The 18,865-nt window shown below is 47.1% G+C and overlaps 1 protein-coding gene across 7 annotated transcripts in view; it reads right to left on the bottom strand.

The window, feature by feature from the left end:
• Positions 1-18,865, bottom strand: part of COL26A1 (collagen type XXVI alpha 1 chain) — a 187,970-nt gene that overhangs the window by 24,195 nt on the left and 144,910 nt on the right. For all 7 annotated transcript variants that reach the window (XM_040532123.1, XM_040532124.1, XM_040532120.1 and 4 more), the window contains 4 exons: positions 8,316-8,469; positions 5,529-5,573; positions 2,288-2,404; positions 728-880 (listed from right to left, as the gene is read on the bottom strand). In XM_040532123.1, the coding sequence (XP_040388057.1) occupies positions 728-880; positions 2,288-2,404; positions 5,529-5,573; positions 8,316-8,469 (469 nt within the window). The remainder of the gene's footprint in view (positions 1-727; positions 881-2,287; positions 2,405-5,528; positions 5,574-8,315; positions 8,470-18,865) is intronic.

Genomic DNA, 18,865 nt, shown 5'->3' with positions numbered 1-18,865 from the left:
TCAAAGAAACCCTGATGTTCCAGCCATAGGGAAGAGATAAATTACAGTGCTGGTCTGGGCTTTTGAGCCCACAGTTCCGCGTTTTGCATGGATGTGGGATAAAGTTGCTGTGCCAGAAACACAGGTGGGGAGACGTGTCTGCGGGGGCAGGAAAAGAGCTGCACTTAACAGATGTCCTTGTTACATTATATAATTTCAGAGCTGCAAACATTTAGTAGTTGTGCATTTCTGAGCATCCCTGAGCACCCTAACACTTCAACAGCAGCACCAAGAGGTCTTACAATCATGCGGGTTCATTGCACCAGCACCTAACTGGACAGACACGCTGTATGTCTCTACCCATGTGTCTCTTGCCTGATGCTACCTGAATGGAAGCTTAAAGGACACCGAGTTGCCTCCTCAAAGCTATGATAAACCCAGAAAACCAGGCACAGGGAACAAACATGAGTCCCCCAAGCCCTGTACTCACTGATGCTTGTAGAAGAGCAGCGACTTAGTCCCTTGCTATGGAGAGGTGAACCCACCACCTAACTTCTGACATGTTTTGTCTTTAGCAGGAACGCCCAAGAGATCTACACAACAGAGGCAGCTCATCTTGCTGCTCCCAGGGAAGGCAGGGCTATATGGCAGAGCCCAACAGGGAGGTAGGAGAAAGATCTGAGCTGCTCCGTGCCTGTCTGTTCTGCTGATGTACCAGAAAAAAATGGGAACAGTGAAAGCGACTTACTTTCTTTTTCAGCTGTGGGCTGAAGTGAGTAGAGAACCCCTTGCTGGAAGGTAAGAGGGAGGCTTGGGGTGGCTGGTGGCCCTGGAGGACCTGGAGGACCTGGGATCCCTGTTTCTCCTGGAAGTCCTCTTGGTCCTTGAGGTCCCAATAGCCCTGTGCAAAAGCAGGAGAGGATCTGTTAGTGCATTTGAAGATGTACTGATGGATGCTACCATGTAAAAAGCAGTAACAAGCCCATTCACTCCTGGAGAGAGGAGAGTCTTGATTGTGACGATTCCTCCAGGACAGCGGAGAAATGCTACCTAAAAATAACCATCACTGCTGGATGTGATGGAGGTGTGAAACATGCAGAGCAACAAGAGAAAGGAATGACAATTCAGTCTCAGAATTGTTTCTGTTAAGTAACAGATAGCCTCTCATCTGGTCCCACCATGGCCTGAGATTTTCACAGCACATTCTTGTCCTACTAATAAACAGAGGGTTTCTATCCTGAACTGCAATTGCGTGAGTCATGGGAAAAAATATGGAAAATTGGGAAGTTGTTCCTAATTCCCTTTGGCTTCTTCCTCTGCAAAGCAGACGGCCTTGCTTGGCTCAAAGGTGCCACAAAGTTTAATTACTTAAAGAGTAAAATCTCCCCTCTCCCTGAGACTGAGCAAAAAACTACAGGCAGCAAGGCTTGAAAGCAAGCACAGCTCTTTCTCTTCCCCTGCACGTACACCTGTATGTCACCTTACCACCAGGAAAGCATAGAACAAACAACAGAAACTCAGTCAGCAGCAAATCTATTCTGCTTCCTTTGGGACTGGAAAGCTCTCGTTGCAAATGGAGAAACCAAAAAGCAGACACATCCTTGGCCAGACTTTAGCCATTAATGGGTTGCCAGAAAATGCCAAAAAACCGTTCAAGGCTGCTCTCACATTTTAAGACATGCTCCAAGTTTCAAATCTTTCCTGAGCTCAGATTTACAAGGCACAGCCTTTGAAATGCATGCAAAGCTCAGAGGCTGAGGTCTGACACCTATTGTGCAGTATCACCTTCATCAAAAGATTTAGGAACATTTTGGGGATGTAGAAAGTCTCTGAGCTCAGAAATGGAGTGTACCGTGAAAAAATGGTCTCATAACCTTTTCCCTTAATGTACAATAGCATCATTAGTTTGACATTCTGGCATCTGACAGCTTGACACAAATGGTGGAGAAAAAAGGCAGTTAGAACAGGCACACAGCGAGAAGGCTGAACAGGCAATGTTCTTCTCCGAAGGCCGACAGATCAGAGACCGGTTTTCACAGCTCCTGAGCAGGATGGGGAAACATGATCCTGCTATTCTGCTTTCTGGGAAATCCCAGGGACCATCATAGGTCTGCATGCAGCTGCTTACCCACTGTAAGGGCTGCTGGCTGAGTTCAGTGCCCAGGGGACTTGCAGGAATGGATTTAATATAAACCAAAGATGCTCAACACTGTGTGTTTCCCAGCCTTTTATGATCTATTTGCACAGACAATTTGCACAAAGTGAAATACATCCCAGCACGCTGGCACTGCCTTCCCTGGGGACTTACCTGGTGGCCCTGCTGGGCCCCTCTCACCGGGTTGTCCCTTCTCGCCTTTCGGCCCCGGCGGTCCTGGAAGACCAGTTGGTCCAACAGGGCCTGGAGGACCAACCTGTCCTGGCAGCCCTGAAAACGTTCAGAGAGGAAATTAGTTGGAGGTTGAAGGTCTTTAGCAACCTGGAAACCAGAGACGAGGGACTCACAGATGCAAGGGGGAGAAATGCAGCTTGGTGCAGATAACGCAGATGGGGTGTTTCTGGTGGCAAGAGCCAGCCAGTAATACAGAGGAGAAAACCCAGAATGCACCTTGCTTCTCTTCTTCCTCCAGTCTTTAGAGACACAGAAGCATCCCCACGCCCAAGGTCCAACCCCACCAGCCAGCAGGACATATTCCTCCAGCTGGGATGTGCTGGTCCAAGCTAACCTGAGGCCGCAGCTGCCCCTTTGCCGGGTCAGAGCAGCTCTGGGCTGGCCGGTCCCTGAAGCCCTCGTTTGCTAGTGCCATCCAGACGTGTCTGTCAGCTCCATGGCAGTCCCAAAGTATCAAAATACACAAAATATATTCACGAAAGCAAATCAAACCCTGTCTCCCTCTTGGTCTGGCTCTTATACATGGACCAGCCAGAGATTCTGCGTCAAAGATGTTTCCTTGTTTTCCCCTATTTTCATTTATCTATTGAGTGCACCATGCTGTGCACAAACATTTTTCATTCCCAACAGAAATGAATGCACCCACGCTTGTGAAGTAACTAGATGTTATTAATTTATACCAATAAGCAGGATGCTGAGCAATCCCACCTGGAAATACCACTTATGCAATGGCTTGGCATGGCTGCTCGGACCCCCTGTAAGCCTAAGAGAGGTGCAGGCAGTGTTCGTAATCTGAAAGTGACTATTTCTGGTGACAATAAATAAACCTTTAGTGCTGCTTCATTACACTATCAAAATAGAAACAACACTTGGCAATTTTACAGTATTTTTCAGAAAAACACTCTGTGTCTTTTGCTCACAGAAGCAGTAGCTGCTTTGGAAAGATATACTTAAATACTGAGCAAACATCACTAAAGCCTTTAATACCTCAGAGAGGTGTGCGAGTTATCCCGTCTACTCCGATTAAGTGGTTAATGGTTACAATAAAGACATTAACTGACAGAGTCAGGAGAGTCACAGGTTCCTGGTTTCTGGTCTAGCTCTGAGTATTTGACAGTGCTGGCAGACATACAGTACATAGCCAGAGGAAGACGTGAATCCAAGTTTTGGTGCATTCAGATTTCAAGTTTTAGTCTATATGTTACATATGAGCATAACCCAGCAGAGCACAGATCAAATTTTGATTTATTTTTAGTCGGCATCTTTCCCCACCCCTAGTATGAGAAGAGGTACTGGCCCGTCCGAGACCAGTGCCAGGAGAACCCGTGGCAGGTAGGGAGTGGAAGAGGATGGATGGGAATGGAGGGAGAGAAGAAGAAAAGGAAGCACGCTGGCCAGCTAGCTCCTCCATGGCTGCCCCAAAGGGAACAAGGCTACATAATAAAAATCAAAGCTCACGGGATTTGCAGCTCCAACATTTGGATTCAGTTTCCAACCTAGGTGTGGGATAGCCTACTTGTGGCACAAAACCCTGTTCCCCGACTTTTATCCAAACTGTCTGCATTTCTCAGAGCAAAGCAAAAATCCCAAATACCAGACCCCTTGAAAGATTCCCCTTCCTCTCTTCATTTATTGCCATTCTGGAGAGATGACTAAAATATATTTTTCTTACAAAAATGAAATCTATCCATCTCTAATCCATGGTGGAACCTGACAGACTGTGGAAATGAGATTTTCAAAGGTTATGTGTGGGAGCACATGCCTGCACTTTTCTTTTATTCTGTTATCAATGAAGGTCTGATTTAATACAAGTACTGAACAAAGAATTAAGGTAAGGTTTTCATTTGCATCAGTTTGCTTACCCACAGGACACAAACTGCAGACCTTTCTATGAATAGAGAGGCTCTTTTAATGGGTCTGGGTTAAAATCCCACCCAACGCAGCGGATGCTGTACTTGGCAAGCTCAGGCAGGTGATCAGGAGCCCATTTAACAGAGCAGGACCATTAGGCGAAACATGAACAGCTTCTTCCACCCTACCAAAACCCCCAAACTTTAGCACAGCAAATCCTTCCCAGCACAGAGGGAAGAACAGCAGAAACAGTGCTCTGCAAGCGTGACACACTGTGGTGCTGAGCATGGGTCAGAACGTTTCCTCAGTCGTGTAAGTCAGACTCAATCCTTCAGTTCAAGCTTTATAAATCAGTCCTGTGAACCTCTGCAGACCAGGAGCAATCATTTGCTGCTAGCATCCTCAATCATGCTGCAGCAGAGGAGCTTTAAAGGAGCCGGCACTTACTTCCCTGAAGGTGGAAAGTGCTACAGGAAAGGCTGGGAGAAGCAGCACTGAGTAACGTGTCAGGCAAATGCTCATACTGGTGACAAATGGCGTTACCAGCATAAAAGAGACAAGTGCAAAATGGAGAAGAAAGAGGGAAGAATTCAGGGAAAAAGTGGGAGGAAAACCAAACAGGCCAAATCTTCAGCTGGCATAAATCAGCTCTGCTGCAGTGACGTTCATTGCTTTCAGAGAGCTGGAGCCCCTGGAAAGCATTCATTTCCCAAAATAAATGAAAGAAAAACCCAAGGGGAAAAAAAAAGGTTGAGGGTAAGCATGCTACTGCTTGTGACCAAATCAGACGTGCAGAGACCTGGATTTTCTTCCCGGCCCTGTCATTAACCTGCAACACAACACCTGTTCCCCTTCTTTCCCCGAGGTCTTGTCTATACAGACAGGAGCACGTTATTCTCTGAACAAAGCTCAGCAAATCAATGCCCTGACCATCGCCAGCAGCTTTCAGTGCCCCTGGCAGGCAATCCCAGCGAGATAATAGCGGTGCTTTCACCCTGCGCTCAGTGTGTGCCCCATTTGCTCTTGCCGTGTGTCCCTCAATGCACTGCCTCTCCCTCGGGCAGCGCTTTCCAGCCTTCATGTGCCGGGGGAACCAAACGTCTCCAAGATGATAAACCTGGTGTTCTGCCTCCCGTGATCAAATAAAACCCGAAGAAGAAATCCAGCCCCTCTGTGTCTGTGAGGTTCCGAATTCCTGAGGACTCCTGGCCACAGGGTGCTTCTGCTTTTTGGGAAATATTACATATGGGACTGGGCATAGCAACATTTTGTGCTTTGAAAAAGGGAATAGCAAAAACCATTCACTTACCCTGCGGTATTAGCTGCTCCTCTGCACCTCTGTGTCCTTTAGGCTCTAATTAAGAGGGTGAGGGTTAAAAAAGAAAAATAAAAAGTTAGGTCTTTTGCTGCCAACTGGCTCAGGCAGAGCATATATATTTTCTTAATTCTCAGTAAAATATATCCTGTTGATTAACAAGCTGATCAGAAAGGCCAGCCATGCAGCTGTCTCAACAGCTCTGATTGCTTTTAAATGATTGTCTGTTCTCGACCCTGCCACTCACAAAAGAAACAGCTACCCCAAGAAACAGTAGCAAGTTTTCCTGGACCTCAACCTGGAGAGGCATCAGCCAACTCAGAGCTACAAGGTCATCCAGAAACACTCTCATTGTTCAAAGCAGCCAGTCCGTATCACCCGTCTTTGTGCTAGGCACCAAGATCCTGCCCTCAGTCCATCAGGTTTAGAAATTTGGCAGCACGCAAGCTGGGACTTGGATTTGTTTTGGCTGAAAGAGTAGAAGCGGGGCAAAGCAGGCAGTATTTCACAAAACACGCTGGGGAAGGGGATGGGAGGGACAGAAGCATAGCTTTCCACAACCCCAAATCACACAGGGCACTCAAGTTTGACTTCCACCTAATCTATGATCACCCTTAGTGAAAGATCTCCTGAGGTCTGCAGTCACCGCAAGTGAACCTGGGGCAAGCCTGAAGCAGCAAGTGACAGAACCATGCTGAAATCATGAAAAAAGGGGCAGTCCCCACCACCCTACACCAACTGCGTGAAATTCCCCCCATTTCACCAGAATCCCCAGTGCATTTTTTGGCTGGCTTTGAATTGTAGATACAAACTGATGTTGGGAGGGAAGGAACCCAAGTGTGAACCTTGATCCGTGAAACATCCCCACAGCTCCTTAGCAAAGCAAGCACTTGAAGTCCGCAGAGCTCAGCTGGGGCATAGAGGAGGCAATTACATGTCAATAAGCAACTTAACTGATTACTTCTAATTGCTGAAAGACATCGTCCTGACCTGAAACGCCCCAGTGCATGCCTGATTCCCAGTTATTAAGCTGGAGTTGTTATTCCACACTAGGTTAAATAAATCAAGGCTAGAAAAATACAGGGCAACAATGAGTAAGGACTAAACTTGGTGGAAGCAGGCAGGCAGGACTGTAATGCCTGCAGCTGGCTGTGCACCCAGCCTGGCAGTCTGGCCGAGGAGACAGAGCACTCACATACAGCTCAGACAACAATGTCGTGGCTTTTGGAGGTGCTCACTAGCTACCTGGATTTACTGCCAGGGTAGACGGTGCTGATGCTAGGCCATGGAGTCAACCCGATGCAAGTGCTACAAGAGATTGTTCTGTTCTGCAGCACTGCCAAAAGTCTGGGGGAATGGCATTCATCGCTCCTTGCTGAGCAGGAGGAGATTATCGCGTGTACAGAGCCTCGGAGAGGAGAGGACTTTGAGTGGAACGGACAGAGTCGTCAGTACTTCTGCTAGATTGACTTCAGCACAACAGGTGCAGGTGCAGAGATACTGCAACAGCAAAAATAAATGACATGGAGGAGGCAGAGTGAGCACATAATGGACACTGGGGGAAACTGCTTTAATTCAGTTCCTGGCAGCCGTCACTGTGGTTCTGAAAATACTTTGCTGAACATATTGTTAGTGAACCTCCCTCCATGTTGTGGCATCCTGTCAAATTATAAACATGGACGACATCTGGTCTGTGTTGGTTGCTCCAAGTCTGCTGCAGTCATGAAGGGCTGCCATAATAAACTGCTCTGACAAAATAAAGGGGGAAAAAAAGAGAAAAAAAAGGAAAGTAGGCCCTACAGAGGATAAAGAACTGCTCTGGGAGCAAGCAAAGCAACTGACAGACAGGGCTTTGGAAGCAGAGAGCAGGGATCTTGAATTGAGAATGCCAAGGTCAAGGAAATTCAATGCGTAGTGATCTGTCTAGCCAAGTGGGCTCAGAGGGAGATTTCTTGTAAGTGTATTTTTTTTTCATGCCACAAGAGGGATCATAAAACAGCCCATTGTGTTTATGGTAAATTTAAAAAATATAATGCAGATTGCAACTGATGTTACTATTCATGGGAAAGTTTTTCCTCCTAATAAAAGCAAGAATTACCCCTGGCCCAGTCCTCTGCCGCCCCACACAACTCCCCATGGGGGAACACTGCATTTAGTGCTCAGTAGGTGAATACAAATGGTCCCCCTGTCCCCCTGCTGGCTCTCTGGAGTTTCCTCTGGAATGTTTCAATCTATCCAGGCCTCCAGATCCACAGGGACACAGGCAATGTTAAACCCTTAGATTGAACAGCCCCTGGTTCGGAGGAACCATGGCTCTGGAGCTAACTAATGCTGGTTCTGACCCTAACACTGAGGATGAAGGCTCTCTAGCTGCCTCTCCGCAGGGTGCTTTTCCTGCTGAGCACAATCCCACCTTGCAGCGAGCACTTGCAGCCTGGCCAAAGGTACAATGGTGAGGGTGCAAAGCAAACAGCAGGTTGAGCCACCTGTGTCAGCAAGGCTGCCTGCCCACACTCATCCCACAGCACCAACGGCTCCCTGTTGGGTCACGCACATGGCAGCAAACATGCCCACAAAAAATAATAAAAAAATCCCATTAGTAAACCTTAGAGTTAGAAAACCTTTACAGAGCAGAGGGAAGGAGCTGGCAGCCTTTCCCTCCAACCCCTCTCCTGTGTGGCTTCCAACACTATGTCAGATCGGCACGGCCTATTTCATAGGCACCCTACAGGAACCGTGTATGTGGGCTGACCAACTTAGCAGAGAGCAGGTCATGCTTACCAGCAGGTCCCACCGTTTTCCTCAAGACGGTCCCGGGATTTAGCAGGGGAAAGGCATCTGGCAGCAAGTCATCGTACCAGGTGGCTGTCGTCCCAGTGATTGGCAGGTTGTTTTCTAACGGGGGGCTTCGCTCCGCCGCTTCGAGCAGGAGGATCTAGGTAGGGGATGCAGAGAAGTCAGGCAAGGTCAGTGGGATGGTTTCACTCATGGTCTCAGTTCCGAGAGGTCTTGAAACTCCTCTACTTGCCAGCAGGAGCTGTGGATAACTCTACAGCACAGACTGCAGGGTTTTGGTGTTAAAGCTCCATTGGTTTTCTGGAAGAGGCAATAATTACCCCAGAAATGAGCCGGGTGACGTTGCAAGAGGTTCCCACGCAGTGCTGCATGCCCTCCTTAGAGAGGGCTTCGCTGCTCGCAGAGATTCAGCCGCCAGCGCAACTGTGTCCCTGGCAAGGAATGGGAACCCAGGGAACATAGCTGGAGTGAGGACACAGCTTCTCACTGCTCGGTTGAAATCGGGTCAGAAATCACTGAGCTGGTACAATGTGAGGGGCCGTGGGATGTCCTGGGTGGCAGCCTGAGGTGCCTCAGGACAGCTGCTGGCTGCAGACCACAGGACAAATGCTTAATGAATTAAACGAGACAGAGAATATGAAGCTTTTAAAGAGCTGAAGTGCTTTAATTTGGAAGCAAATAAAAAAGAGGCAATTTCCTCAAAAAGCTCTGCTTAGCAGTAGTAGGATATTATTAAAACTCACAACTGCTTCTATACCTTGTAAACACACTACCTTCAAATAAATCCCCATCCCAATGTGCGTCCCTGAGCTATTTGGGCCATTTACAACCTGAGCTCCTTGGCAGAGCGATTCCATTTTCCCCGTACGATTCACACTGCTGTTCATTGAGCTGCGCTCCCCCAGCCACTGGTGGCCCGTATGAAACTGGAAATGAGGCTTTAGCATGGCTGCAAAATCCTCCTAGAAGTGGAGGGAGGGAAGATGCAGGTGGACTCTGCCCGCTGACAACCTCAGTTAAAGTGAAGCCCGTGGGAACCATCACTGCCATTTGTAATCAACGTTTTTATTAGAGTTTTCACAAAATGCGATTCTTTATAAAATAGTTTTTATATTTTAACCTGTATGCTTCCTCCCCCCATCTTCCCAGCCACTAAGCAAGGACGGCATAACGAGGCAGTCTGCAGATGTCTTCTGAAAAAGCAAAACTATCCCTTCAATTATCAACCCACTGGGACCGCTGGCCTGGATTGCCAAGGCCCCATGCTCTGCTGCAAACAAGTTTTATCCCAATCGCTAGGCATCATCTAGCTGCTAGACATCATCGCTCCATCATCAGCCCTGCCGCCTGCCCAGGACGGATGCGGGATGCCCATCCCAGAGCAGGGCTGAGGCTCCCAGAACAAGAGTTTTGATGCAAACATCCCACCTAACCAGCAAACTCACCGGGAAACGGTTTGAGGAGTACACCAAGTGATTTGTTACAGCGCTGTTTCTTCCTGTTTGGAAACCACCTAACCAAATACTGATTTACGGATAAGTGAAATAAAAGAGAATGCAGCTCAAACTTTCCACTAAATCCCTAGAAGTTTCAGCTTTTACATGCTGCACTCGTCTTTACATAATGAAGTCACACTGCAATTATAAATGAGAGTGACTTGGCTCCACTCATTTGTTTTTAACTTGCAATTATTACAGGGTTTATCACTTATTTATTACAAGGCCTGGTGAGAGCCAGTATTACAGCAATGCCAGGAATGATGAACTTCCTGCAGAATGCACTGGCCTGACAGGAGTGAATCAGAAACTAATTAAACTGGGAGCTAGCTTAAGTGCAGGGGAGCTATACCTCAGCTGCTGCAAACAAACAAAATTCCTCCTCTTTATTAATGGGTCCAGAGCCTCACTTTAATACTAATAAGAAGGCAAAGAGGAATTAGGCCACCACAAGCCCTGCTTCTATCCAAAAAGCTTCTCTGATGCCAGGCAAGGAAGGAATCAGTTCAGTGTGTCTCACACACTGCTGTGCTTCTGCCCAGTAATTTATTTGTCAGGCTTTGAAGGAAGTGTGCTATCAGTTCAACAAACACTCAGGCATGTGCCTTACCATGAGCATGCTTAATTCCCATTGACGTGGGACTCAAGTGAACATTAAAGACGTTCTCTGGATCAATTTATCCTATTATATTGTTCTCCTGCTTCCCCAGCAAAATACCTGGATGCCGCTGCCAAAGTACACTCAGCAAGAGAGGCAAAACTACGCCTTGGGGTGGTGCGTGAGAGGGGCCAAAGCCAGGCCAGGGTTAGGATGCTCCTGCTGGGGGAGAGAGACCGACACAGGCTGTCTTGGGTGGTATTTTGCCATGGTCCAGTGGTGCTGCAGGAAGAGGTGCCATGAAAGTGATAGCAGCACTGGGCAGAGACCAGCAGGCTGCAGGGGTCCATGGCCTTGGGGGCAGTGTGAGCAGAGCTAGCACTGCTCAGCCGAAGGTTGCATCTGGAGTGGAACAGCTCCAGATCATTTTTATGGGTGATAATAAAAACGTGTTACCACATAATCAACACTAAACAGTGGCAATGGTATCCTTTTCATTAAAAAAACATGGTTTAAATGAGTGCTCTGCTGATAAACGCCGGAAAAGATTTAAAGGCATGCACAGAATAATGTAGTGTGCTGTTTTATACGCTGACTATGTATACTTCCTGGTCATCGAGCCATCGTAACAAGTTTATTTTCCCAGGGCACAAAGTGATAGAGGTTGGGAAGTCTCTGGACTTGAAATTGCTGAGAAATTCTAGTTTTTATGATCAGGACTGAAAATGTGCCCAGAAGATGTAAAACAGCAAGAGGACGGCTCACATCGTGAGATCCAGAGAGCCAAAGCAAAGGGGGAAAAGCACGAGGGATTTAGTCACACTCAGAATCTCAAAGCATACACACTTCTTTCAGCAAGGAGTGTCCTTTTATAAGCTAGCACAGCACATAGCACAACCGGGGTCCTTCAGCGTTATTACAATAGCATTGGAGCCATTCATCTATTCTCTGTCACGTTCTATTTTTCTTAAAACTGCCATTGCCGTAGTCAAGGGACTCGAGTAGAATTCCCACTTTCATTAAACAAAAAAAGAAAGTTTCTAGCCCTCTGAGTAAACTGCTGGAAAATGATACCACAGGGGCTCACAGCCAGAAAGCAAATTAGCAAAATGTGCAATGTATTAAAGTCCCAGTATTAAAGTCTTGGTATTTGCTTGTCAGTAGGGTTAGATGGACAGAAGGCTAACACCAACTGAAGAAGAACTCACAGCTTTGGTTGGGAATCCTCAGCAGTGCCCATGTCTGTTACTATTACTACTCGCAATGCAAATGTTATTACTAAAAAAAAAAAGGAGAGTGAGGCACAAAACACTCCAATGACACCAAGACATACATCTTGATGCCAAGGATCGCGACAGTCGCCCAACCGTGCAGAAGCAGGTACAGGGAACTTCCCGAGGGGCAGCACCTGTGGCTGCTGCTTGTGGTGGCAGGGGGGCAGATCGCTGCATGAGACACAAAGACCTTTCCTCCCAGTTTGCACGGCGTTGTGCAAGGGGGAAGGATGGCCTCAAGTGAGCAAAGCACTCAGGCTTTTGTCTTTTTGCACGTACAGAAGCAAAAAGTCAAATCTGAGCCTAAATGGATGCGCTGAACTGGAGCCTCTGGCAGCAGAGGTCCCACCAGCATGAGACGAGGGCTTGCCTCTGGTTTCCAGACCCCACCTCTCAGATGCAGCTGAACTGGGTCAGAAAGCTGGAAGGATCTGAAACGCTCGGGCCGCATCCCCTGCCAGCACCGCCGCGGGAGACGGGCCCGACGCAGGAGCCGGCGTGCGAAGGCAAAGGGAGAGCGGGAGGGATGACGCACTGCCCTGGCCGAGCAGCTCGCAGGCCAGCGCCAGAGGCAGAGGTTATTGCCTGCAAAAGTCACCCCTGGGCTTTCCGAGCCCCGCAGAGCCACCGGGCTCACCTCTGTACAGCATCTGGCGCTCGCCCTTCTCCCGCGGCTCGAAGCCTGGCTCTCCTCTGCATAGGGCCCTCAGCAGGGACGTTAGTGTTACGTGCCTGAAGCTCGGTCCCAGCTTACTCAACCCAACTCCCCCTCTTCTATTTGCCAGCATAAACTTTCTAAACTTCAGACACATACCACATTTCTTGCGTCAGATCAAAAGCTCAGCCCAGGGACAATGGAAATGGGAGGAAGGTTTTCATCTTCTTGAGATGTTCAGTGTCTGAGGATTTTTTTGGCTTACAGTGGCTTTCAAGAACCCTATTTTGGTCGTTCCCACACATCAAAAGAAGATTTCACAAAAACAGCCTCCTCCCATCATCTGTCCTCTGCTTGCATTCCTGATGTCCTGTAACTAGTAGGTGCTAGAAATGAGGAAAGAACAGCCGGGCGTCCAACGATTTCAAAATTGATACAACAGGGCTCAGAATGTTTTTCTTTGGATAAAAACCCATGGAAATGCAGGGGGATCGTTTGACACAATCCAGATGGATATTATTAATTGATAAACAGGGGATATTTGCTGTCTTGAAGCATTGACAGAATGAACTCCCCTCCATCTCTTTCTTAAAATGAGGGAAAAATAACGTGCATGAATCTAGCTCATCAGCTAAAAATTCCAGTGTAAAATAAGATTCTCTTGATCTTGTAAAGACACAAGCTGATTAATAATGGTAATTGCATAACTTGTTGGACATATCTTTCTTTATAGCAAATTATTTGGCAAAATGTAAGAGTTTTTTAATCATTCATCCAGACACAGAGCTAAACAGGGAGTTTTACAAAGCCTGATGGAGAACCGTATCTCTCTTGTAGCATTATGAAACCTGTGAATGCAAAGCTCCGATGCAGACACAGTTGTTTGGTTTCAAAAGCCAACAGACATTCGGTAAGAGTTTGCTACAATCTGATGAACTGGGTACCCAGAGAGAATCTGGGTGACTTCATCCCTATAGCATCATAGAGGCTACAGCCAAAGGGGACAAGATAATTAGTGTATGGAGGAGTTCTCACGATACTGATAGATTATGTAGGGAGCAATAGCTGATGTCACTGGACTGACCCAGCGTAGACCAAAAGGTAAGGTTGATGTCATCAGTTATTGCACTGAAGACAGAAATTTGGACCAAGGGCTTCTGCCAATCCATAGGTGATGCAGCCCATGCTCTTTCTGTTGAAGTATTTGCTTTCTTTGTACAGTTCTACAAGACTTCCAAAAACAGAGGATGCAAAAAGTGACTGTTTCATCAGCAGGTGTCTTCTATGGGGGAATCACAGCAGAGACAACACAAGAGCATGGGCTAACCTACTAATTCAGGTGAAACCAAGGCAAAGCCCAGCAGACCAACAGACCATTGAGGCTTTGCCTCTCAGGCTGCAGCGGGACAAGGACTGGCACTCGCTCACCGGGTCACTGCCCTCAGAGGCACCCGGGGAGCTTCTCTGCTGCTGCCACCACCTGGGGGTTCACCTTTGCTGCTGTACGGCCGCGCAGCCAGCCATTACTGGCACCCCTACGCCTGAGAGCCAGGGGAAGGAGGTGGATGTGGAAAGGATCCAGCAATCCTCCCAGTGCCGTGCTAAGAGCTCGTTGCAGAGTGAAGTACACAAAGGAGCTCAGAGTGAAATCGGATTCCCCACCATTACTTTAAAACACCTGATAAAAATAAACTGCAGCTATAACCTTCCACCCTCAAAATCACATCATTCTTCTCTGCCCAATTTATTGCTTGTCACCTGCTGGGGATGTAGCAGTGTTACGGACGTGGAGCCAGGCCAGCCTGAGATGAAGTCAGTCTCCAGAAAGTAACATCTGTTCTCAGCAATGGCTTTGAGATCAGCTCTCTGCTTCTTGTCAGGTGAGAAGCCCTCAGCTCTGCCTGAGATGTTCACACCGGCCAGCTCCAGTGGGCTGAGATGCCTCCTGCACTCTCCTCCTGTGCTGGGGTCCACATGAAAAGCTGCTAGAAGAGAGCAGCACAACTGGAAAAAGTCAGAGGTTTGGTCCTTTCCTTGTTTGCCTTGGTGCAGGATGAGAAAAGGACCTCAAGCCACTTTTCTCTTACAATCCTATTTTTGTTATGAAGCTCCACCAGAATTCCTGACTGAGAGCTGAGTGGAAGTTTGCACTTTTGGGCACAGGGTTAGCAAATGATCCGAGCACTTATACATCCTTTGCTGTTACCTACTTTTTGGCCACAAGAGTATTTCTTGTGAAAAACAAAGCTTGCAAATGTAATACTCTCAGGTAGTAAATATACTCACAGTATTTCCTAATGCAGACATAGAATTCGCTTGGCAAATTAAGTTGCATGTTAAAGGACAATGGAATTTTTCAAAGTTATTTTATGAAAATGTCGAACATATTTGATTAAAAATGCCAAACCTGTAACTAAAAAACTTCCCAGGAGGGGGTGGTGGAGAGGGAGGTCTTTGAAGCCTTTTTGTGGTTCTGGCAAATGATTTACAGCATTTGCCAAACACATGGAACAGCCTTAGGGGACCAATTTCTCCTTCAATCCAACAGTGATAAGAAATAAGATCCAACAATTACCGGACTTGAGAATAAAAGGATTTTAAGTGTCATTCTGGAAGATAGAAGCATGCCCAAGTCAGAGAAAGGCCAGTATCTGAACTGACTCAAGTGTCCTCGGCAGAAGCATGATGATTGCTTGCTAGAAGAATGCCAAGGAGATAGATTTGAAGTTCAGAGATGACCTTTGATACAAAGTTTGGTTTACCCACCAGCTTTTGTTTCACCATCTCCCCTTCTTAAACATCAGTTTGAAGATGTGTTTTAGTCTTAAGGACAAAACCTGACCTACAGAAACTCACCAATTAATTTAAGCATTTTATAGGGATTGATTTAAGTTTGCTCTTGCTACAGCTACCTGCTGACTAGCCTAAATACTCCTTAAATTCAATGCATTGTTGGAACTGGAAATGCAGATTCTGCACAGGGTCACCAGGAAACCTCAGAGATTTACTAAACTACCTTCCTGTTGAGAACAGAAGGTAAATAAATAACTGCTAGTGGCAATCAAATATACAGCATGGAATATTCATGAAAGTCCTTGAAATACCAAGCAAGCATTACAGTCCGCTCTTTGGGACCAGCAGCAGCCTCACAGCCAAGCAACTCGGGTTTTGCTCCTAGAGTTTCTCCCAGCTATGCTACAGTACCTTAAAACATCTTCTATTTTGCAAATATTTCTGCACTACAGCAGGAGATTGTTTCATGTCTATCAGAGAAGGAAAAGACAAACCCCATAAAACATCACAGACAGCTGCTTGGAGAAACAGGCAGATATAAAATCATTTCATACAATGATTACAGCAAAAAATTCCAAGTAATGGTGCTTTGTAATCAAAAGACATGGGTCGTGAAGGTGCTGTGTGGAAATCTGAGCTACATAAATGGGGTGATTTCAGAGAAATAGCAACGGATCGATTAAACCTCTGTGTACAGTACAAAGATTTTCTTTAAAACCTTTCAGAAATTCCTGCACGGGGAATCACATTACAAGGACTGTTTTCATGCAAGAAATACGCATGTCATTTATCAATCACACAATGAATCATTCAGACACTAGATATGTAATGCTATCTCCTGCTTTAAAGCTGTGAGTGAAATGCCACAATCTTCTCAAAAGCGGTGTCAGGAGATAAGGCTGGGTTATATCAACGCAGATCAAATGCTGCGCTCGAGCTCCAACCGAAAGTTGGGATTAATATCACACTGCCCATAACTCTGTGGTGCGGTTTATTAAAAGAAAGTGGGGCTTGTGGGGAACAAAATGAGCAGAAAGCTTTAGGCAGCTGCCTGCTTTCCTGTTAGCACTGCACGCAGTGGGAGCGGCACTGCAGCTCTCTTGAGTTTCAGCACAATTTGTCGGGGCTTTGTCCTGTGTCACAGGAGGGCAGCATCAGGCTCAGGAAGGCCAGAAAGAAAGGACTGTATACGATTCCCACTAAGAAACTGTGCTGGCATAAGGAGAAGCCTTGTATTTGAAATAAAAGTGGGTTGTGGGAGGCTGTAATCACGTTGCATAGAATGTCATGGGAGAGAAGTAAGGTTTGGCATACCGGGCAGGGGGGAGCTTTTGTCCTTCCCTGCACACTTTCTTGCCCTTGATCCCAGCCTCAGCGCCATCTTCCCGATGTAGATTCAAGCCCGTAGATTTCACGCTCAGCACCATCAAGCAAGCTTTCAAACCTGTGGCACCAAAATGGGTCTGGTATCAAGCAAATGGAGCGGGCCGATTCCATCCCAGGCTGATGACAGGGTAACTTGAAATGGGAAAGATGAGAATGGGCCCGGACTCATCTCCCTTCACCTCCTTTTATGCAGCAACATCTCATGCAGCCCCAAGGACAACTTACAGCAGTGTTAAGGAGGGCACAAGGCACGTGCGGACTTTGTTCTGTCCCTAATGAGTCATTTTTTCATTCTGTTTTCTTGTATCTCGCTTTCAGGGCTCAGTGCTGGGGCCGGTCCTCTTTAATATCTTTATCGATGACCTGGATGAGGGGATTGAGTGCACCCTCAGTAAGTTTGCAGATGACACCAAGTTAGGCGCGTGTGTCGATCTGCTCGAGGGAAAGAAGGCTCTGCAGGAAGATCTGGATAGGCTGGAGCGATGGGCTGAGGTCAACTGCATGAAGTTCAACAAGGCCAAGTGCCGGGTCCTGCACCTGGGGCGCAACAACCCCAAGCAGCGCTACAGGCTGGGAGATGAGTGGCTGGAAAGCTGCCCGGCGGAGAAGGACCTGGGAGTACTGGTTGACAGTCGGCTGAATATGAGCCAGCCGTGTGCTCAGGTGGCCAAGAAGGCCAACAGCATCCTGGCCTGTATAAGAAGCAGTGTGGCCAGCAGGTCTAAGGAGGTGATTGTCCCCCTGTACTCGGCTCTGGTGAGGCCGCACCTTGAGTACTGTGTTCAGTTTTGGGCCCCTCGCTACAGGAAGGACATGGACGTGCTCGAGAGAGTCCAGAGAAGGGCAACGAAGCTGGTGAGGGGTCTGGAGAACAAGTCTTACGAGGAGCGGCTGATGGAGCTGGGGTTGTTTAGCCTGGAGAAGAGGAGGCTCAGGGGAGACCTCATCGCTCTCTATAGGTACCTTAAAGGAGGCTGTAGAGAGGTGGGCATTGGTCTGTTCTCCCATGTGCCTGGTGACAGGACGAGGGGGAATGGGCTAAAGTTGCGCCAGGGGAGGTTTAGGTTGGATATTAGGAGGAACTTCTTTACCGAAAGGGTTGTTAGGCATTGGAATGGGCTGCCCAGGGAGGTGGTTGAGTCGCCATCCCTGGAGGTCTTTAAAAGACGTTTAGATGTAGCCCTTAGTGATATGGTTTAGTGGAGGACTTGTTAGCGTTAGGGCAGAGGTTGGACTAGATGATCTTGGAGGTCTCTTCCAACCTAGACGATTCTGTGATTCTGTGATTCTATTCCAAATTTCATATTACAAAAATCAGAGGGTTCCTTTTATTACCTCATTTGGACACTGACCTTACAAGTTGGATGAACCAACTCATCCTTCCATTAAGAAAGACGAGAGCCATTCTCGTTACACCCCCATTTTTATGGGGACAGCTGCGGTAGCCTGCAGAAGAGGAGGAGGGAAAGAAGAGATGACAGACTTGCAGCCTCTACTTCCACAGCTGAGCTTGTTCCACGTACACTTGCCCTTCACAGCCACTGGAGGACAAAGGCACATTTTACATATCCTCACACATACTGGGGAGGGCTCTTGGCTCCTTCTCCCCATTGCGGAGGTGTGAGGAAGAGACTGTTTTTCACTTGTGCCTAGCCTGCTCTATTAAAGCAGCATTAAATTCCTATTATATTCCTATCTATTAAATTCCAGGTTGAAATTCAAAAGGGCAAAAGCAGCAATGTCATTCCTGGGTGACCTTTTCTGATTTACACTCTGCAGTTGCAAGTCCCCCCTCACACCGCTGGAATGCAGACTCCCTGTACATTTGGGATTGTCATAAATAACCCAGAGATTATCTCCAAGTTTCCCACACAGGGTATTCCAGCCACAGCCCGTGCACAGCAAAGGAGCTCTGTATTTTCTCATATCCCTTCAGCACTGAAAGCTTCCAGAGGACAGCTATCCTATGGCTATCCTGTGACCACTTTCACCAATGGCATATTCAGATACCATGGACTTCCTTCTACTTACTACAACGCAAGTGCAAACGGGCCAACAGGCAAAAAACAAACAAACAAAAACCAGAAAAAAAAAACAAAACAGGAATCCATCTTTGTATTTACTTCTCCCATTCGTACTCTTACCTTGCTGTAAAAGCAAGGAGAGAAAGAAGGCTGTGGAAGGAAATCCTGCCCCAGAACTGTCTGTTTCCCACCTAGGAAATGACAAGAGTTAGTAGAAAATGTCTTTCTCTGAATGTGAACCTTCTCCATTCACCACTCCACAAAAAAAAAAAAAAAAAAAAAAAAAAAAAAAAAGTCTGAAGGAGAGAA

The sequence above is a fragment of the Cygnus olor genome, chromosome 20 (genome assembly GCF_009769625.2).
Source record: "Cygnus olor isolate bCygOlo1 chromosome 20, bCygOlo1.pri.v2, whole genome shotgun sequence".
Classification (NCBI taxonomy): domain Eukaryota; kingdom Metazoa; phylum Chordata; class Aves; order Anseriformes; family Anatidae; genus Cygnus; species Cygnus olor.
This window is presented reverse-complemented; position numbering and strand designations above follow the sequence as displayed.